Genomic DNA, 23,856 nt, shown 5'->3' on the forward strand with positions numbered 1-23,856 from the left:
AAGACCAGAACAGGAAATAAAAGGTATACTGATTGGGAAGAAAGTAATAAAACTGTCTTTGTTCACAGATATAAATGATCATCTATAGAGAAAATCCAAAGGATATACAAAAACAAAAAAACAAAAAACCCTGGAACTAACAGACAATTACAGCAAAGTTGCAAGATACAAGGTTAACATACAAAGTCCATCCTTTTCCTATATACCTTCAATGAACAAGTGGAATATGAATTTTTTTAAATACCATTTAAAATTAGCATTTCCCAAAAATCAAACACGTATAAGTCTAACAAAATACACATAAAATCTGTCTGATAAAAACTACAAAATCCTGATGAAAGAAATCAAAGAAGAATTAATAAATGTAGAGATATTTCATGTTCATGGATTGGAAAACTCAATATTTCCAAGACATCTGTTCCTGCCAATTTTAATTACAGATTCAATGCAATCCTAATCAAAATCTCCGTAAGTTATTTTGTGGGTATCAACAAACTGATTTTAAAAACTTTATGGAGAAACAAAAGACCCAAACTAGTTAACAAAATATTGAAGGAGAAGAACAAAAGTTGAAGAACTGCCTTCAAGATTTACTATATAACTACAGCAATCAAGACTGTAATTCTGGCAGAAGAATAAATAGATCAACAGTATGGGATAGAGAAGCCAGAAATAAACCCAAATAAATATTTAACTGGTCACTGAAACGAGACACAAAGGCAATACAATGGAGAAGAAATAGTATTTTTGAACAAATGATGCTGGAACTGAACATGCGCACACACAAATACATCTAGATACAGACCATACGTCCTTACAGAAGTTAAAAAAGTAAATGTGAAATGCAAAATTATAAAATTCTTAGAACTTAGGAGAAAATCTAGATGACCCTGGGTTTAGCAGTGACTTTTTAGATACAACACCAAAGTCATGATACATGAAAGAAACAAATGATAAACCGGACTTCATTAAAATTAAAAATTTCTACTCTAGGGGCACCTGGGTGGCTCAGTCATTAAGCATCTGCCTTCGGCTCAGGTCATGATCCCACAGTCCTGGTATCAGGCCCCGCATCAGGCTCCCTGCTCAGCGGGAAGCCTGCTTCTCCCTCTCCCACTCCCCTGCTTGTGTTCCATCTCTAGCTGTCTCTTTCTCTCTGTCAAATAAATAAAAAATTAAAAAAAAAAAATTTCTACTCTGCTTAAAACACTGTCAACAGAATAAAAACATAAGCCATAGACTGGGAGAAAATATTTGCAAAAGACTTATCTGATAAAGGACTGTTATCCAAAATATACAAAGAACTCTTAAAACTCAACAATAAGAAAACAACCGGATTTAAAAATGGGCTAATAAATAAAACAGAGAGGTCACCAAAGATACACAGATGGCAAATAACCAGACAAAAAGATGTTCCACGTGACATGTTATCAGGGAAACGTAATCTAAAATAATGATATACTACTACACACTTACTAGAATGGCCAAAATCAGGAACACTGACAATACCAAATGCTGGTAAGGACTTGGAGCCAAAAGAACTCTCAGTCATTGCTGATGGCGATGCAAAATGGTATGGCCACTTTGGAAGACAGTTTGGCACTTTCTTATTAAACTAAATATACTCTTAACATATGATCCAGCAATCATGCTCCTTGGTATTTATCCAAAGGAGTTGAAACTTAAGGACTTGAGAACTTACGTACACACAAAACCTGCATGTGGATGTTTACAGGAGTTTCATTCATAATTGTCAACACTTGGAAGCAAACAAGACGTCCTTCAGCAGATGAATGGATAAACTGTGGTCCATCCCAACAATGGAATATTATTTAGTGCTCAAAAGAAAGTTCTCAAGTTATGAAAAGACATGGAGAATATTTAAAGGCCTATTGCTAAGTGAAGGATGTACATCTGAAAGAGCTATTTACTGTATGATTCCAAGTGTATGACATTCTGGAAAAGGCAAAACTATCGAGATGGTAAAAAGATCAGTGGTTGCCCTGGATTAAGGGGAGGGAGGGATGAATAGGTGGAACACAGAGGATTTAGGGGAGTGAGAATACTATGTGCTACTATAATGATGGATACATATCATTTCACACTTGTCCAAACTCAGAGAATATACAACACCAAGAGTGAACCAAAATGTAAATGATGGACTTAGGGTGATAATGACGTGTCACTGAAGTTTCGTCAATTATAACAAATATACCAGGCTGTGGGGGATGTTGACAATGGGGAAAGCTATGCATATGTAAGGGCAGGAGGCATGGAGGAAGTATCTGGACCTTCCACAAATTTTTTTTCCTTCCACTCAATTTTGCTGTGAACCTAAAACTGCTCTAAAAACCAAAGTCTATTAAAAAAAATTATACTAGAGGGGCGCCTGGGTGGCTCAGATGGTTAAGCGTCTGCCTTCGGCTCAGGTCATGATCCCAGTCCTGGGATCGGGTCCCACATCGGGCTCCCCGCTCCTTGGGAGCCTGCTTCTCCCTCTGCCTCTCTCTCTCTCTGTCTCTCATGAATAAATAAATAAAATCTTAAAAAAAAAACCTGCCATGATTTAAAAAAAAAAAAATTATACTAGAGGTAACTAAAAGTATTAATGTGAACAAGTATTTATAAGCAGATGAATACACTCTCACATCTATGCAATAACTAATATATCACTAAAATGGACTAACAATTAATTCTCAATAAAAACAATATAATATGCATCCTTAGAGCCCACTTTTTTATCTCTAATACTATTTTCAGCTAAGAAGAACTAGGAGTCCTTAGAGAATAGTCTACTTCATATCCTGGGGTAGAGAAAATTAAAGATGGGCCTGAAAAATACTGTTGCCAAAGAACAATGAGCTTTGAAACATTCTGAGATGATAATAAAAAGGACTCAGAAGCCAGCTGAAAAGAGACTCCTACTGGCCAAACTACCACAACAGTCAAAAGAAATTTTTAATTATAATTAGCTAAATCATAATTAACCAATTATAATTAACTAAAGTTTGCAAAGCCCTGATTATATAATGATTCTCAAAGAAAAGTGGAATTTCTCTTTTTAACTTGCACTTCATTCAAGTTGATTTAATTTATATAGGAAAAAACAGACTAGTAACAGCTACCACCTCCAAAAAACCCATAGGATAAAAAGATAACAAACTGCACTGACCCCTACCTCTGAAACTAATAATACATTATATGTTAATTAAATGAATTTAAATTAAAAAAATTGATCTGTGAAATTTCTTGTGATTTTCCCAATGGCCACTTATAGGATACTCATTCCCACCACTTACCACCCCCCCACACACACACAAACCCCCTATACTCATTTTAATAAATACTCTCTTACATTACTATAAGTCATTAGGCAAATGTATCAAGATACAAAATTTACAGATATAAGAGACCTTCCAATAAACCTTGGGCCTTGAGACATGCACCTGTTAAAACCTTGCAGCCAACTCAAATGTGCTTTTAAACTGACTAGAAATGTACGGAACTCTTTTCTTTGCTTGGGCTTATTTATAGCTTAATAGATTTTTTTTTAAAGTTTCATTTATTTAAATAATCTGTACACCCAACGTTGTGCTTAAACATAGGACCCTGAGATCAAGAGTCACATGCTTCTCTGACAGAGCTCACCAAGCGCCTCTGTAGCTTAGTAGTTTTAACAACTGTTCTCTGTTCTTTTCTTTACTATTCTCCTTGCCCTCCATGTTCACTAAAACAACTGGACGAAGGTCTTTCCAAGGACAAAGAGCAAAGACTAATTCACTTGATTTTATTTCATTTTAGTATAAAAGGCCAGAAAAAGAAAAATATCCTGCTCCTGTTAAAATCTTTCACTAAACTTTATTTGCCTTGATACCTCGTAAGAGATAGTATGAGAAGACAGTCCATTTGTGGGGCTTAGCACTCATCACATAAGGAAAAATTAAATGTCAGAACTTTAGTTTTGTGGTGATGTTCCAAGAACAACAGTAGCTTAGAAAATACAAAACAAAAAAAAAACTGTAAGAATGTAATACTTCTTCAGTTAGTGAACTGAAGCCTACCATGTGTCTGGAAGTACTCTAGGCACTGGGAATAAATCAATGAACAAGACAAATCCCTAACCTCATGAAGCCTGCAGTCTAGGGTGGAAGGCACGTAATAAACAAATATGTCATACGATGTCGTATCTGTTTAAATACTAGGAACAAAGGAGGAAAGGATGGAGTGACAAGTGTTAGACAAGTTGGTCGAGAAAGGCCTGAGGAGAGAGCAAATGAGTGGAGACGTGAATGAATTAGGAGAATAAGTAATATGAGTATCTGGGAACAAGGGTTCTAAACAAGGCATATGAAAAATGCAAAAGCTTTATAAAAGAATGTGACTAGTGGCCTCTGAAGAGCAAACAGGCCAGTATGGCTGGAGTCCAGTGAGCAAGGGGAAGAGTAAGAGATGTGGATGGACAGGCAGCCAAGGTCGGATTAATACACTCTGAAGATCATGGTATGGGCTTTGGATTTTATTTTAAATATCACTGGAGACTTTGGATGGTTGACAGAGGGAAGTAAGACTCTTAGTTTGGTTTGAAAAGATCCCTGACTATTATGAGGACAACAAGACTAGAATAAAGAGCAAAAGCATGGGGACAGGAAGCTCTTACAGGAGCCCACACAAGGAGAGGTGCTGGCAAGCAGTGGAATGAGATTAGTAAAGGAGGTGAAAAGTGTTTGAAATAGGATATATTGTGAAGGTAAAACCCAAAAGATTTTCCAATGGGCTCCATATTTCAGCCTGAAAAATAATGATGTCATTTAATGAGGTGGAAACACTGGAAGAGAAGTTTCAGGATAACAAAAAATAGTGCCACAGAAAACACATGAAGTTTGAGATCCTCTTTAGACATATAAGAGTAAATGTTAAGAAGAAAGCTAAAGATATAGGTTGTGCTCAAAGCAAGAAAAGAGCTAGTAATATAAGTTCTGGAGTCACGACACATAGGTAGTATTTAAGCAACTAAACTGAAGATGAGCAAAAGAGAATGAAGAGACACCAGTGATGTAGGAAAAAAACAAGAGAATGTGGTGTCCTGAAAATCAAGTAAAAAATAATAAATTGTCACTACTGAAAGTGGTTAGCTGTGTGCAACAACACTGAATAGTTAAGGCCAACAAAGACTAAAAGCTGGCTCTGGCCATATGAGATCATGGGTGACACTGACAAGAATGATTTTAGTGGAGTGGGAGGAAGAAAGCCCAACTTGGAGCAGGTTCATGAGAACCTCTCATGAGGTTCATGAGAAAATGACGTTTTGGCAAAAATAAGCTGCAGCCATTAGTATAGACAACTCTTTCAAGGATTTTTCCTATAAAGGTGAGCAAAAAATCAAAAAAGTAGCTGAAAAGGGATATCTGATCAAGAAAAGGTGTTCGTGTTCAAGAAAGATAATACTGCATGTTCAAATGCTAATGGAAATCATTCACTGAGACAGGAAATGCATGATGCAAGAAACCCAGGAAAACTGAAGGCGTAAAGTCCCTAAGAGATGAAGAGTGAGAATAGAGGACACAAGCAGAAGAGCTGGCCTTTGATAACCAGAGACTTTTCATCCCATTTTAACAGTAGGGAAAGTAAAATACATGGGAGGAGCTACAAGGAGAAAAGAAGATTTGATGGTGGGTGAATGTAGAATTTCTTTCCCCTGGTTGTTTCTATTTTTTCTTTTCTTCATTGAAATAAGCAAAATCATCATATCTGAAGAATGAGAAACAGGAGGAAGTGTTGGAAATTTGAAGAGAGAAGAGAAGGTGGTGAAATAACCATGACTGATAATGGGAGAGGAAATTTCTACATAAAAGTAAAATGAGTGCAGAGTAGCAATCATACCCACTTGAGATTTGAGGTCATAAATTTAAAATGAAACCAGTCAACAAGGTTATGATTTTCACCAGCCATTATCAGCTGCAGAATTTGGGTTTTGTAATAAAACAGTGGGATGATGGTAAAGGCGTTAAAGGTGAATAAGAGAAGGACTCCAACAGTGGGTCAGACTCTGAGCTAGCAGAGGAGGGTAACAACCCCATCTCTAAGATCACTGGATTGTAGGACTCAGTATGGTTCAAGAATTATTATGGTGCTATATTAGGAGAAAATGAGCTGGAAGAAGAACAGGTAGTAGTCAGACGGTAGAACAGCTGATGCTGAGATTGTGGAAGTGAAACAGCAATTGTCACAGCAAGTGAGACAATGAATGACAGAGGCTGATCACATATGACCAGAACACAGACAGGCTGAGGTAGGCTGGAGAATCACAATGTTGAGAAATCAAGGAGCCAAGAGGCCTGGGTACTGAATAGATTATTAACATCACAATGGGAGAAGAAGAGGGAAATAGAAAGGCAGGTGTTAAATCTTCAGGGAAAGAGGGAAAGTACTCAGGAAGACTTGTTAAGTGCAGAAAAGGGGGCCTGGGGTACAGTCTGGCAGCACTGGTTTAAAGCAACCTGTAAGTAATCATTATGTTGAAAAATGTCACTTAAAACTTCAAAGAAAAAAAAACCTTTCACTAGAAAGTAACAGTATATGGTACAGAAAAAATTTATGGAAAAGAAATCATGAAAAATAACTAGTGGAGAATTTACATAAATTCAAGTTTAAAACATGTGGTAACAAATTTGCAGCAAAACAGCAAAAGGTAGAATTCTGCATTCCAACCTTCAGTCATCACTCTACCTACCAAGACCCTACTGAAAAGATGGATGAGAACTAGAGAACATTTGAAGGCTTTCCAAGAATTAAAGCCATCTAGCTGCAACACACTGACAACCAAAAGTATTTTACGGAAAACTGTATTTCAAGATACAGCAATTTCTAACTCTTCTCTAAAAATTGTATAATATTCTGTAAACAAGAAGAGGACAATCAACTTCAGAGAAAAAGCCCATCACTATGTCTAAACTCTATCCAACAACTGTTAAAAAAAAAAAAAAAAAAACCATTGCCCATGAGACACCATCTCACACAGATACTCTCTGAATACAATATGAAACCTCGTCCCTTTGACAATTTAAATCATTAACTTTATAAATTTTGGAAATTACTTTGGGCAACCTACTCTATCTTCCTTTGCAGATACAAAATACACAGTAGCCTATTTAAGGTACCTAAATGTCCAGCAGACCAGAAAGCATTTGGTCTGGTTTAACGAAGCATTTCACAATATTATTCTTTAACGGAACATATTTTTCCCCTCACGCACATACTAACACAATCAGCTTCAAACAAATGCTGGATGGTTCAAAAGCAGAAATATACTGTAAGTTATCATATTAACAGCCTGGAATTACCGTTTACTCCAGTTTTAATTTTGCTTTAATAAACTATTTCTCTACAGATGTTGTATACTTCCCACTAAATCGGGGCTGTAGGGAACAGAGAGAGAGAGGGAACTAAATTTTTTCACTGTCATGGCCTCTACCAAACTATTTCAGCAGATGGAGATTTTAGAACTCAGTATACAGACAAGTGCTAACTGTGCAAATTATGACGTCGGTTCGTGAAAGTCCGCTGGTACCTGATTCCAGAGTACTCTCTGCCCCCGCCGTCTCCAGGCCGTCCAGGCTGTCCTCGTCCTCCACTGTGGTTTTTCCTCTACTTCGAGGCCTGCACAGGAGCAAGGACACAGAGTTAAATTTTTTTAACTTAAATTAAAAGTTAAATTTTAAGGATTACGATTATATTTAAATAAGGAAGTTGAAGGTATACATGATAAAATAATTTTGGCAATTTTTACTACATGTTACCAATCAAACAGTAAGTATCACATTTCAGAGTCATTTTTCCCTCAAACCCAGGCCTCCCTTACACATAAACGTGAGCACAGGCCCAGATTACTATATTTTGTCATCATAACTTACTTCTTGAAGTATTCTTTATATTAATTAGGCTTTGTCCCTCTTTTGAGCTGAACTTGAGATGACCCTCTGTCTAGACTGGTGGTTTTTAACCACCTAATGGGTTATCTGCAAAATTCATGCACCAGGTTACACCTCTATATCTAGTGAAATTGAAGAATGATGCCCAGACAAGTGTATTTTTTAAGACACTTCCATACATGAAAGTGCTGCATATCCTTGCAAACCACTCAAAAAAAAATTTTGTAAATATTGAACATAATCTAATCACACATCTTACAAATGTGATGCAATTTAATTTATAAAACTCACTTCAGTAAAGTAAGAGTCATGGTAAGGTGAGATTCTTTGACTCAATCCAATTTAAAAAACAAAACAAAACACACTAACGCCTTTAAATTTTGTGAAATCTCAGAATTTAAGAATAGAAAGGAGTTAAAAAAATTTTTTTGAACACGTAAGAAAAAACAGGAAATCACATATTTTTAAAAATTCAGAAACTGACGGTAGTACTCAGATAATTTCAGAGCTTTAAATTATTTCATTACTTAAAAAGACACAAACTCTATTTAAGTTGAAAAACACTAAGGGCACAAAATAAAAGAATAATAATATGAAAAAATTAAAAAGCTTTTTCAAGCAATTGAAAGTCTATTTAAGTCTTTCCTTTAAATGATATTTAATCAAAACCAAAAAAGGAGATGTAACACAAGAATTTTTTGAAGCTGAAGCAATCAGCTAAGTAGCTTTATACATGAATTATTGCAAATTGTCAGAAAGTCATCCCTACCCGAAAAAACCTTTAAAAGAAAACACTTGAACCAAAATCCTAACAAATACATCCAAAAACTATGGTTGAAAAAAAATATGTTGAAAAAACAAAACCTAAGTAAAATACTAGTAAATATTATCAACATGCAAGTATGATTTAATATTAAAAGTTAGTCAATATAACATAGTAGATCAAAGAGCCAAAACAGCATTGTTTCAAACTTCATGAGCAAAGGGGAAAGAGACAGAACTGAGTAAGCGTCTAAACGGACTTACTGGGGCTAAATGATTCCAAGGTTGATTGTTCTACTCATGAAAAAAGAGAGAGGATAATTATCTTCAGGATTTATTAAGTAGTTATGTTAAATTCAAAAGAAAATGTTAGGGGCGTCTGAGTGGCTCAGTCGGTTAAGCATCTGCCTTCGGCTCAGGTCATGATTCCAGGGTCCTGGGATCGAGCCCTGCATCGGGCTCCCTGCTCGGCAGGAAGCCTGCTTCTCCCTCTCCCACTCCCACTCCCACTCCCCCTGCTTGTGTTCCCTCTCTCGCTGTCTCTCTCTCTCTGTCAAATAAGTAAATTAAAAAAGAAAACGTTAAAGCAGTCAAAGGGGGAAGAACAGATGGGATGAGGAAAGTCTGACCAATCCAACAGGAGGCAAAAAAGAAAATAAAAAATACATAATACATAGAAAATAAGATAAAAATTTAAATAAAAATACGAGTTATCACAGTAAATATAAGTGGCTTAAACTTGGCTGTCATTATTCAATAATTTAAAGATTAATTTACCAGGAAAATAAAACAGAACTACTCACGTTGTATAAAGCAAACATTTACAGAACAACGAGGAATTGACAGATTCAAAATCACGAGAAATTTTCACATCTCACTCAGAAACTGAGACGAAATACAGTTAGAAACATTTTAAACAATTATTTGGACAACATATTTAACAAGCATCATTAGACAACTCGAACAATCCTCCTGTGTCTGGCCTCTGTTAAAACACCAGATACAGGGTTAAACAACAAAATCTCTGCCTTCACTAAACCACAATCTAGTGAGAAGAAATATCTGTTACTCTTGTAAACAAAACACAACATCAAGAAAATACAAATGAAAAAAATGAAGTATGACGGACTACCATTTAAAATAAGATAATTATAAAATAAAATTTACAAAATAAAATTTAATCTCAGTCAGGAGACATTTCAGTAGAGATCTGAGGTACAACAGAAACCAAACCATGCAGCTATCTGGCAAAGGAGCACTACAGTAGAAGGAACAGCAAATACAAAGTTACAAGTATGTGAGAGTTGGAAGAACAGTGTTTCCAGTGTTGAAAAATATAGTGTGGCTGGAACAGAGTGACTGAGAGGGGCAGTAAGGAGATATGAGGCCAAAGAAATTTTTTTTAAAAAGGGATGACTTTTTTTAGAAACCTATACACCACTATAAGGACTATGTACAGAGAGACTGGAAATTCTTGAAATAATACTAACACGACTGCTACAATGGAATTGAGAATAAGAAATTAATTCAAGAGATATTATGGAGACAGAATTTACTTTTAATCTTTTCTTTATGATTCTTCACGATTATCAACACTCACTGCTGAAGAAAGGAAAACATGTATGACTTAGCTGTCTTTCTCATTTAATCTTCCAAGCCAGTGTTTGTTGCTCTTTTATGTTTTTTTCCTCCACTATCCTGACCCTTGCGAAGTTATTGTTTTTATGGCACAACTGGCTTTATTTCAAATGTATTTTATCTAAAGGTGGAAGCAGGGAGTGTGTGCATGTGTATCACTTGTCTGTATTCCTCAAAAAGAAATTTTTAATTTTTGCTTTGTTTCTTTTCCTTCCTATTCCTCTTAATTCCTGGTTTTGGCACCAATAAGGCATGCTTTTTACATTCATCAATCCATCAGAATTTTTTTCCTTTTGCTCAATGGACCAACTTATCAACATCATGTCATTTTTATTTTTTTATTTCTTTTTAAAGATTTTATTTATTTATTTGACAGAGAGAGAGATAGCGAGAGCAGGAACACAAGCAGGGGGAGTGGGAGAGGGAGAAGCAGGCTCCCCGCAGAGCAGGGAGCCCGATGCGGGGCTTGATCCCAGGACACCGGGATCATGACCTGAGCCAAAGGCAGACGCTCAACGACTGAGCCACCCAGGCGCCCATGTCATTTTTTTTTTATTTTTTTTTTAAGATTTTTTTATTTATTCATTTGAGACACAGAGATACAGAGAGAGAGCATGAGCTGGGGGAGAGGCAGAAGGAGGGGGAGAAGCAGGCTCCCCGCTGAGCAGGGAGCCCAAGGCGGGGCTTGATCCCAGGGCCCTGGGAACATGACCTGAGCCAAAGGCAGACACTTAACCATCTGAGCCACCCAGGCGCCCCAACATCATGTCATTTTTAAATTCCCCATATTTCATTCACGTCTTTTTATTGCTGATCACTGGCTTCTGGTATGTAATTGTTCTGACTAATCAAATGCTGAATTTATTTTTTCTGAATGCAACAGATAATGGTCATACTTTGTCAAACCCGTATCAGTAAAAATAGATGTATACATTTTACATTTCCATGTTGCATTCAGATGTTCCCAGTTTGGGTTTTTAATAGAACTTTGAAGTCTCATTATACAAATGGCAACCTAAAAATTATTTATTCCAATCTTTCTTTGGCTTTTTTTCCTTCTCTTTTTCTTTTGTATCTCTTAACCTTTCATTTTAATTTTGATTCATTCTGCTGCAAGGAAATTTGAAGTAAAATAATACCACTAACAACCTGAGAAACTTTTCCACCAAAAATCCAATGTTCCATATTAATACTGTAAATTAAAGATAATTTGAGTTCCTAAAATAATATAGTGGACTCCTATTTAAAGCCACATGGGAGTAAGGAGGACGTTCAAATTACCCTCCAGCCATAAACAACTAGAAAACCAGACAAAATATAGGGGGGAAAAAAACATTATTAAACATTAAACAAAAGGTAGGGACAGGACTGTAATCACTGGACAACAGGAAACAAACAAGGTGAACCCTACCATCACAAAGGCTTTCTGCATGGAGTTAATCTGCAAACTGTAGCACAGAGAGGGGAACTCAAAGACTGGCACTTGTACTGAAATGAGGACACAGAAATCATCAGTTCAGGCTAGAAACTGTGGGAGAGAGTACACAAGGGAAGGGAGTTGTACAGGGAAACAGATCCAGACATCTGCATAAAGGTACCCTTAAGTTTTTCTCTGAATACTAATCTGTATAAAAGTGGTATAAAACCCCAAAAGGCTAAACAAGAACAAGTTCCAAGGAAAGAACAATTACAGCACAGCTGCAATACAAACAAGTCCCAAAGCTCCCAGAGCCAGGAATCAGTCATGTTCCCTCTAGCCAGAGTGCCAAGACCTCATTGACTATGTTAACACATTCAGTAGAGACTAGAACATGACTTTAGAAGTAGGCTAAATGAAGCCTACAACAACTTATCTTCTAGACCATCCCTAAGAGTTCACAAATAGCCTCAACAGAATCAAAATTTTCCAAAACTAACTTAACAGGCAAACACACACACAGCATTTGTGTACAACAAAACCTAGCTCTCAACAAAAAAATCACAAAGTATGGCATCCAATGAAAATTTACAAACTATACAGAAAAGTAGGAAAATGTAAGCAATGACCAGGAAAAAAATCAAGAAATAAAACAAGAAAACAACAGAAATGATAACAGAGACAAGCGTGGACATTAAATCAGCTATTATCAATATGTCTCATATGTTTAAGAATGTAATGGAAAATGAATGAGAGGAGAGAATTGGAAGATAGTAAAAAATATTAAAAATGGAACTCACAGGTAACAAAAAAAATCAAATAAAATTTTCACTTTGATTAACATCTGACAGAAATGGTAAAAGAAAAGATGACTGACCTTAAAGATACAGCAAACAATACCTACCCAACATAAAAGACAAGTGAAAAAAGACAAATATAGCTACAGAGCCGTGTGGAATGATAGCAACCAATCTAATGTGTGAGGTTGAAGTTGGAGGGAAGCAGACAAAAAATATATATATTTAGTAAAATACTGGCTGTAAATCTTGCAAACTGTGCAATTATAAACCTACAGATTCAGGAAGAACAAAATCTCTCTCTCTCTCTCTCTCTCTCTCTCTCACACACACACACACACACACACACACACACACACCAGTAACTGTATAGTCAATTTGCTGAAATACAGTAATAAAAAAAAATCTTAAAAGCTAGATGTATTACAGAGTAAGAAAAATAAGAGTGACTACAAACTTCTCATGTGAAACTATGTAAGCCAAAAGACAGTGAAAAAACATAATTGAAGTGCTCGGAGAAAAAATTAAAGGAAAAAACCATAAATCTTAAATAAAACGTGGCAAAAAGCATCCTTCAAAAACAAAAGTAATGTAAAAGCTTTTCAAACAAATTCTTCAACAAACCTTCATTATAAGACAAGTTAAGAAAAGTCTTCAGACAAAAGGAAAATGAGTTAATAAGAACCTAGATCAAGATATCTGTATGTAAAGGAAAAAAAGTGGTGGAAATGGTTAAGTATATAAATATAAAAGACCTTTTTCTCATTTTTAATCTCCTTAAAAGTTAAATCACTGTTTAAAGCAAAAACTACAATCTATTCCAGAGTACATAATATATATAATTAAGTTGAATGGCAACAGGTGGTGCCTAGGTGGCTCAGTTGGCTAAGCATCTGCCTTCAGCTCAGGTTATGATCCTAGGGAGCTGGGATCGAGCCCTGCATCGGGCTCCCTGCTCAGCAGAAAGTCTGCTTCTCCCTTTCTCTCTCCCTCTACCTCTCCCCCCGCCTTGTGCTCACTTGCTCTCTCTCCAATAAATAAAACCTTAAAAAAAAATTAAATTAAAATTAAAATAAACTGTATGGCAACAATAGTTCAAAACACAGGAGAGTAAAAACGGAAGTATACTAGTATGCAGATCTTATAGTACATTTGCAGTGATAAAATGTTACTTGGAGGAAGACTCATATAAATTAAAAATGCATAACATAAACCCTAGAGCAACTCCTCTATGAAAACACACACATACACACCTTGTTATTCAAATACAGATAGACTAGAATCCTAAAAAATATATATTCCATTAACCCAAAAAGGGGAGGAAAAGAAAAAAAGGGAATGAAGAAAAAAATGGGACAGAGATAAAATACAAAACAAGTAGATTTAAACGCATTCACATCAATAATCTTGTTAAGTGTCAACAGGCTTAACACTATAATTAAAAAGCAAAAATTACCAAATCTTGTTAAAATGCCTATACTACCCAAAGGAATTTACAGATTTAATGCAATCCCTATCAAAATACCAATAGCATTTTTCACAGAACTAGAACAATCCTAAAATTTATATGGAACCAAAAAGACCTCAATAGCCAGCAATCCTGAAAAAGAAAAACAAAACTGGAGGTATCACAATTCCCAATTTCATATTATATTGTTAAGACAGTAGTAATTAAAACAGTATGATACTGACATAAAAACACACATAGATCAATGGAACAGAATAGAAAACCCAGAAATAAACCCACAATTATGTGGTCAATCTATGACAAAAAAGGAAAGAAGATACAATGGGAAAAAGACAGTCTCTTCAACAAATATGTTGGGAAAAACGTACAGCCACAGGCAAACGAATGAAACTGGACCATTTCCTTTCATGATACACAAAAATAAAATCAAAATGATCTAAAGACCTAAACGTGAGACTAGAAACCATAAAAATCCTTGAAGACAGCACAGTCAGTAATTTCTCTGATAGCAGCCATAGCAACATTTTTCTAGACATGCCTCCTGAAGCAAAGGAAATAAAAGCAAAAATAAACTATTGGGACTACATCAAAACAAAAAGCTCTGCACAGCAAAGGAAACAATCAACAAAACTAAAAGACAACCTACAGAATGGGAGAAGGTATTTACAAATGATGTAACAGATAAAGGATTAGTATCTAAAATATATAAAGAAAAACAACTCAACACCCAAAAAATAAATAATCCAATCAAAAAATGGGCAGAAGACATGAACATTTTTCCAAAGAAGACATCCAGATGGTCAACAGACACATGAAAAGATGATCAACATCACTCATCATCAGGGAAATGCTAATCAAAACTACAATTAGATAACACATCCCACTCTCAGATGGCTAAAATAAAAAATAAAGAAATAACAGGTGTTGGCCAGGATATGGAGACCAAGGAACACTCATGCACTATTGGGGGGGAATGCAAACTGGTGCAGCCACTGTGGAAAACAGTATGAAGGTTCTTCAAAGGTTAGCAATAGAACTACCCTATGATCCAGTAATCACAATACTGGGTATTTACCCAAAAAATTCAAAAACACTAATTCAAAGGGACACATGAACCCCTAAGCTTATAGTAGCATTATTTACAATAGCCAGACTATGAAAGCAGCCCAAATGTCCAATGATAGACGAATGGATAAAGAATATGAGACATACATTTACAATAGACTATTATCCAGCCATAGAAAGGAATGAAATCTTGTCACCTGCAACAACATGGATAGAGCTAGAGAGTACAGGGCCTAAGCAAAATAAGTCAGTCAAAGACAAATCCCAGATGATCTCATGCATATGTCGAATTTAAGAAACAAAACAAATGAAAAAAGGAAAAAAAGAGAGAGAGAAACAAACCAAGAAACAGACTCCTAACTACAGAGAGCAAACTGAGGGTTATCAGAGGGCAGATGGGGGAATGGCCAAAATAGGTGATGGGAATTAAAGACTACACTTAGCATGATGAAAAAATTATATTAAATTTAAAAGTAGAAATTATCAGTTTAAATTTAAAAAGCAAGACCCAATTATATGCAGTCTATAAGACACACACTTTAGAAAGACACTTTAGGATAAAAAAAACACAAAGACAGAAAAATATAATGTGATAATACTAATCAAAAGAAAGCTACAGCAACTATATTATTAAACAAAGCAGACTTCAAACAAGGAATATTATAAGACAGACGTTACATGATGATAAAAATGCCAATTAATCAGAGACAATAATTCTAAATATGTATGCACCCAATGCTTCAAAATGTTTAAATCCACAATTATACTTGTATACTACAACACTGCTCAATAACTGGTATAAGTAGACAAAAAATTCAATAAAGACACAGAATACTTAAGACTACTATCAACCAAGTAGACCTAAATTGACCATTACAGAACACCCTACCTAATAACAACTGAATACCTACTCTTTTCAAGTATACAATCCCCACAATAATCCAAACTGTAGCCCTTTACACAAAGTTCAACAAATTTAAAAAGACTGAAATCATACCAAACATATTCTCTGGCCCTAATGGAATTAAATTGGAAACAAACAAAAAAGATATAAGCAATATCTTCAAACATCTGGTAAAAACACACAATTCTAAATAACCCACTAGTCAAGAAAGAAATGAAGGAAATTGGAAAACAGCTTGAACTAAATGAAGATGAAAATACAGCATTTCAAAATTTATAAGATTCAGGTAGCAGTGAGTAAAGGGAAATTTACAGTTTTAAATACTTGTATCAGAAAATAAGAAAGATCTCAACTATAATAATAACATAAGCCTCCACTTTAAAAAATCTGAAAACAGGGGCGCCTGGTGGCTCAGTCAATTAAGCATCTGCCTTCGACATGGGTCATGATCCCAGGGTTCTGGGATTGAGACCCACATGGCGTGGCCTGCTACGCGGAGTGCCTCTCTCTGTCAAACAAATAAATAAAATCTTAAAAAAGAAATTGGTAAACAAAAATCAAATCAAAACCATAATAAGGAAAGAAATAATAAAAATCAAAATCAGTGACATAAAAACACAATAGAGAATTTTTAAAAATTAATGAAATCACCCCCCCCAAGAAAATCAATGAAACTCAAAGATGGTTTTTGAAAAAATGAAATAGGTGATTTGCCAGCAAAAATTATGGAGAGAAAAAATACATAAACTACCAACAGAAATATTGAAAGAAGTGTTATCACTAGAAAGACAATACCCATTAGAAAGAGAATGAGAAAATACAAATTTTATGTCAATAAATCAGTAACTTAAATGGTCAAAATCCTTGGAAAGCACAAATTACCAAACACTCAAGACTAGAAATGGAAAATGTGAATAACCCAATGTTTATTTTTAAAATTGAATTTGTAAGTATAAATCTTCCCACAAAGAAAATTCCAATCCCAGATGACTTTATTGACAAATTCTATCAAATGTTTGAGAAATAATACTAATCCTACACTATCTCCAGGAAATAATGAAGGAAGGGACACTTCCCAACTCTTTGTATGAGGTTGGCATTACAATGACAGCAAAATCAAAGACATTATATAAAACCAATATCCATCATAAACACCTGTTCCCTAGAATGAAACCCAGAACACTCCACCATCAATTTTTTACATATATTACAACTGCCATACAAATCAAAATAAAGATAATGCAAGAAAATGAAATTATAACCTGTTTTTCGCTTTAAAAACACATATAAAAATGACAAAAGATTATCAAGGGGTTCCAGTTCTAGACAAGATGGAGGAATATATGCCAAATTTTTACTGCCACTGAATGCAACTATAAAACATGGATATAAGGCAACCCTCTCAGGTCCCCTCCCTCCTCAGGAGCTTTGTACTATCACTTTGCTGTCACTCAATAAACCCTGCTTTGCTACACACACACACACACACACACACACACACACACACAATGCATGGAACAACTATGTGAGTTTCCTTAAAAATGTAGAACAGCAGGATGATCAGGAACAGACACCAGAATTCAAAGAACTGCCAAAGTATCAGTGAATTTACTATTTTACCTCTCCAGTATCCCCTGGCCTGAGCTCAGCACAGTCTGACACCCAGGAGTGAGTGCTGAGCCGCAGAAAGAGCCTGACTGAGCTAACCCACAACCTGCTCACGGTGGACCTGATCCTAATAAGTATAACAAACACTTTCAGGGCTGAGCTAACAGACTTCTGGCCAGGTTGCAGACTGACCACTTGGTACTGCAACACACAGTGCAGACAGAAGCAGCACTGTGAAAGTTCTGAAAACTAAACTGAACTTACCATAGCCCACAAAAGACTGGATGAAACCTGTAGCCTTGTGTACCCAGGCCAAGTGCCCACTAAGTCAAAAATACCAACATTCTCCATAAGGTGTCTTTAAAACCCACAGTCTTACAACAAAAGATTCAAAATGTTCAGAAAACAATCCAAAATTACTTGATACACAAAATGTCAAATCACATGAAAATAATACAATGAATAAAGGACAATGATAAAATGACACAGAAGTTGGAATTAAAATGATGAGCACTTTAAGGCCGCTATTAGTAAATGTTCAAATGAACAATTTTGAAAACTCTGAAGACAAAATTTAAAATAGATATCTGGGGGCGCCTGGGTGGCTCAGTCAGTTAAGCAGCTGCCTTCAGCTCAGGTCACGATCCCAGGGTCCTGGAATCGAGCCCCACGTCGGGCTCCCTGTTCCTCGGAGAGCCTGCTTCTCCCTCTCCCTCTGCCTGCTGCTCCCCCTGCTTGTGCTCTCTCTGTCAAGTAAATAAATAAAATCTTTAAGAAAATAAAAAAATAAAAAAAATAAAATAGAAATCTGCAAAGAGATAGAAGATATAAAGAAGAACCAACTGGAAATTTTAGAAATAAAAATTACAAAAATCAAAACAAATAATAGACTATTCTTAGAAACAATAAATGACAGGCCTAAACTGAAACAATAATTACACTAAATGTAAATGGACTATTCCAATTAAAATACAGAGATTGTCAGACTCGATTTAAAAAAAAATGACCTAACTATATTCTATCTACATGAAACTCAATTCAAATTTAATGACATATTTAAGGAAACATGATATACCATACAACACTAATCCAAATTAAGGAGTGGCTATCCTAATATCATACAAAGCAGACTTCAAAGCAAAACAAAAAAATTACCAGATGCATCTATACTCAAATTAAAAAAAAAAAAAAATTTAAGGTACCAGGGACAAAGAGGGACATTACATATTTTTATTTTAAGATTTTATTTGCCAGAGAGAGACACAGTGAGAGAGGGAACACAAGCAGGGGGAGTGGGAGAGGGAGAAGCAGGCTTCCCACTGAGCTGGGAGCCCAATGCGGAGCTGATCCCAGGACCTGGGACCATGACCTGAGCCGAAGGCAGACGCTTAATGACTGAGCCACCCAGGCGCCCTGGGACATTACTTATTAATAAAAGGGTCAAGGGACTGGGTGGCTCAGTAGGTTAAGCATCTGCCTTTGACTCAGGTCATGGTCTCAGGGTCCTAGGATCGAGCCCCGCCTCTGGCTCTCTGCTCATCAAGGAATCTGCTTCTCCCTCTCCCTATGTCCCTCCTCCCTCACTCACACACTCTCTCTCTCTCAATAAATACCTTTTTAAAAAATAAAAATAGGGGTGCCTGGGTGGCTCAGTTGTTAAGTGTCTGCCTTTGGCTCAGGTCATGATCCCAGGGTCCTGGGATCGAGCCCCACATCGGGCTCCCTGCTCAGTGGGAAGCCTGCTTCTCCCTCTCCCACTCCCCCTGCTTGTGTTCCTGCTCTCGCTCTCTCTGTCAAATAAATAAATAAATAAAAATATTTTAAAAAAAATAAAATTAAAAGGGTCAATTCACCAACACATAATTCTGAATGTGTATGCACATAACAACAGAACTTCAAAATACATGAAACCCCAACACACACACACACACACACACACACACACAAAACTACCGGGGCACCAGGCTGACTGAGTTGGTAGAGCAACTGACTCTTGATCTTGGGGTTGTGAGTTCTAGTCCCATGTTGGGGGTAGAATTTACTTAAAAAACAAAACAACAATACACCACTACATCATTCTCACTGAATCCTCTTAACTATCCTGCTGAAGTAGGTACTACTGTTCCCATTTTACAGATAAGCACATTCAAATTCACAAAGGTTAAATAAGTTACTGGAAGTCACTTAACTGGCTGAAGCTAAACAGCAGTGAGGGTGACATACTGGAGAGATCCATGAACTCCTCCTGCTGAGGTCTATAAAACTACTGGTTCCTCCAAAACCTAATTAAAAACAATTTGCTGGAAGTGGGGTAGCTAGCTACCCAGGGCCAGTGCCCATATTTCCTACCAAAGCCATAGGTTTAATTCAGAACTCCACTATTCAGGCCTTCACACTTCAAATGGGTAAGGAAAAGATCTTATACGCTCAGAGTCCACCTCTCCTCTAAGTGTTTTAGAATTTGACTACACTGGTCTGGGACACATTAATCCACACATTCTCAAAAAAGAAGTTAAAAGTAGGGACCTAAACAGATAATTGTACATCTATATTCACAGCAGTATTATTCCTTCCAGAACCTCACTCCAGTAATTCTTCAGCTTTACAGGATCTGCTAGTTCATCGACCCTACCAGCTTCTCATAGTCCAACTAAGAAGCAGCTGTAATGCAGCAGTTACAAACATGGACTCTGGAGTTTGACTGCCTGAGTTAAAAAAACTATCAACTATATGACCCTGCGCAAGCTGCTGAAACTCTGTGCCTCAACTTCCTCATCTTTAAAATGGTAATAATAGCACTACCCCCACAGAATTACGCCAAGGATTAAATATAAAGCCTTTACAGGGGTGTGGGTGAAATAAGTGAAGGGGATTAAGAGGTACAAACTTCTAGTTATAAAATAAGTCACAGAGATGAGAAGTACAGCACAGGAAATACAGCCAATGACATTGTAATAATATTGCACGGTGATGGTAACTACATTTATCATGGTGAGCACTGCATAATATGTAGAATTGTCGAATCACTATATTGTGCACCTAAAACTAATATAACATTGTATGTCAACTGTACTTCAGTAATAAAAAGAAATGTTTAATGCAAAGTATTTACAATGCTAGTTACCTGGTAGGCACTGATCGGTAGCTATCATCACTGTGACCCACTCCTGTTCCCCTTATCTTTATAACCTCTTTCTCCATCTTGGATCCCATGTCACTAGTTATAATTACTCTGTTCCCTATATCCTCAATAATTTCTGCCTTCATTTCATTCAGTTATATTTGCCTGGCAAAGTCAATTCTGACTAAATCAAACCCTCCTTTTACTTTGGCCCTGAATTCAAGCTGAGGAACAAAGACACAACTGAGGCTACTACTTTAGCTTTGTACTTCTAACCCTACACCTCAAGCAGCCACTTACCGCCACCCAGCAGTCCTTCTACTTTGGTCAGTTTACTACTACCTTACAGAATTGTTTCACACCTTTCTGTCTTCAAACATTTAAGACTCCATTCTTCACCCTTCAGTTGATAGAACTTCAATGACAAAACAGAGATAGTCAAAAAAGTTTCCATATCCTTTTCCTACCAAATCCTACAATTGTCCTGAATTATTTTCCCACATACCCTACACCTTCTTTCCTATTAACCACATTATCTATGTTCCTAGCTAACACCAATCCCTCTACATGTGTTCTGGATCACATACTCACTCCTTTTCATGAACTTTCCATCTATAGCTACTCTCTTCTCCTGCTTTATCAGTTTTTCCTACTCTGACAATCAGTCCCATCAGCATATAAAGTTACAGCAATTAACAATGACCTTCCAAGAAAAGAAAATTCTCTCTGGACTCCACATCCTCCCCTAGCTACTGTTCCACTTCTCTGCACCATCCTTACAGCAAAGTCCTTGATAAAGTTCTGTACCATGTTCTCCTCTTCAGGTCCATGCCTCTCCAACTCAGTGTCCTTCCCCACATTCCACTAAAATGTCTGTAATCAGGGTCACTAAGGTGACCATACAACTGGGTTTGCCTGGACAGTCCCAGTTTAGGCCTGTCATCTGGCATAACGATTGTGTTCCTGTCACATTCAAAGATTTCTTGGTTTGGTCAATTACTCTACCAAGGACTTACAGCTTACCAATTCCAATGGGCAATTCTCAATCTGTCAAATGCTCATGATACAAGGGATCATTTTCTCCTTGGCTTCTTGGACAAAATTCTCCCCTGATTCTTCTACCACATTGACTGCTCCACCTCGCTTTCTTTTCTGGTTATTTAAACCAGGAAAAATAGAGTGTCCAGGATTCAGCCATTTGATCTCTTCTCTATATTAAACAGGCTCACTCCCTCGGTAATTTCACCCAGTCCCTTTTCATATATGCTGATAATCCTCAAATTCCTCAGTCCTCTACCTCTCCAATGAATTACAGCTCATATTTAACTCTATTCAACATCTCCACTTGGAATCAAACAAGCATCTCAAAGTTAACATGCAAAAAAACAACTTTCACACCACACCATACCTCTGCAATTTGCTCTTTTTCCAGTGTTTCCCATCTCAACTGGTGCCACCCAAGTAGCTCAGTTCCATACCTTCAGATTCCTCTCTCATACCCCGTATATCAGCAAATTCTGTCAGCTCTACCTTCAAGATATAGTCCAGATATAAAATTTCTCACCATTACACTGCTAACAGCCTGAAGTCATAATCATTTTTTTATTACTGTTTAATTAGGAATTATACAATTAACCTTTACTGGGAATTTAGTATGTAAGAGGCACCATTCTATTACCATTTTTATTCTACACGAGTCATATGAAGCTCAGAGAAGATAAGGAATATGCCCAAATTTAACAGGGCTGGTTCCATAACCAAAATTCTTAGCCATTGGCTATATTGCAATTAATGGCCCCCCTCTTTTCTCTGTGGCCCAGAGGCTCCCCAGACAATTCTGAATGATCTTTTTAAACCTTACATCAAATCAGGTCATTCTCTTCCTCTCAACCCTCCAATGGTTTCTCATCATACCTAGAATAAAACCCTAAGTCTTTATGTCTTAAAAGGGCTTACATGATGTGTTTGTCCTTCTTACCTCAGAGGCACACATTCTCCTCTATCAACTATCATCCTGGTATACTGGCAACCTTGCTCTTTCACAAACATACCTAATATGTTCCACTTCAGGGCCTTACACTTATGGATTCCTCTACACAGAACACTCTTCTCCCAGATACTCACATACTACTCTTCCTTCAATCAGGTTTCTACTGAAATGTCCCATCCTCAGAGAGGACTTTTCTTACTAGCAAATCCACAAAATAGAGCCTGTCACTCACCATCCATTTCCCTGCTTCATTCGTGTTCCAGGTCCAACATCACATTACATTTACTTGTCATTTTATTAATCTGTGTCTTAAACTAGAATGTAATCTCCATGAGGGCTGGAAGTTCTTTTCACTACTGTACTCCCAACACCTAACAGCACTAGACATAACACAGGCACTGAATACGTGTTTCGTTGAATGAATACAATGGTTTTATAACTCTAATAACTAGAATTGAGATAATTACCTAACCATTCTGAAGACAGCAAGTTTTACTTCTGCTTCCTGTTCAACAGAAAGTTTCATATGGAGTCAAACTTTAAAAGAAAGCTATGTAACAATACTAATGTGTCATTAAGATAAATTTTAAAAAAGGTTTAATATCACTCACGAATAAACAAAACTGTCTTTGTTGGCAGATAACATCACCAGCATCTAGTTTAAAAATCCGAGTCACAAACAAAAAGCAGACCGAGACCTATAAATACAGAGAACAAACCTGATGGTTGCCAGAGGGGAGGCAGATGAAGAGTTGGGCCAAATGGATGCAGGGGAGAGGGAGACACAGCCTCCAGCTATGGGATGAATATCACAGGAATAAAAGGCACAGCATAAGGAAAACAGCCAATAATATTGTAATAGCAATATAACCAAACAGTAGCCACACTTGTGGTGAATGTAGCATGATGTATAAACTTATCAAATCACTAAGCTGTACACCTGAAACTAATGTAACATTGTGTGTCAACTATACTCAAAAAAGAGAGAAAGAGATGGGCGCCTGGGCCCTGGACTCTTGGTTTCAACTCAGGTCGGTATCTCAGAGTCATGAGACTGAGCCCTGAGTCAAGCCCCGCACTCAGCGAGAGGTCTGATTAAGGATTCTCTCTCCCTCTCCCTCTGCAACCCCCACTCATGCTCTTTCTCTAAAATAAATA

At 36.7% G+C, this 23,856-nt stretch overlaps 1 protein-coding gene across 2 annotated transcripts in view; it reads right to left on the reverse strand.

Moving 5' to 3' along the window:
- Positions 1–23,856, reverse strand: part of KMT2C (lysine methyltransferase 2C) — a 276,338-nt gene that overhangs the window by 186,802 nt on the left and 65,680 nt on the right. For both annotated transcript variants that reach the window (XM_073887521.1, XM_073887522.1), the window contains one exon: positions 7,568–7,656. In XM_073887521.1, the coding sequence (XP_073743622.1) occupies positions 7,568–7,656 (89 nt within the window). The remainder of the gene's footprint in view (positions 1–7,567; positions 7,657–23,856) is intronic.

This window comes from Callorhinus ursinus, unplaced genomic scaffold (assembly GCF_003265705.2).
Source record: "Callorhinus ursinus isolate GAN/ISIS: 27379988/994484 unplaced genomic scaffold, GSC_fseal_2.0 scaffold80, whole genome shotgun sequence".
Lineage (NCBI taxonomy): Eukaryota > Metazoa > Chordata > Mammalia > Carnivora > Otariidae > Callorhinus > Callorhinus ursinus.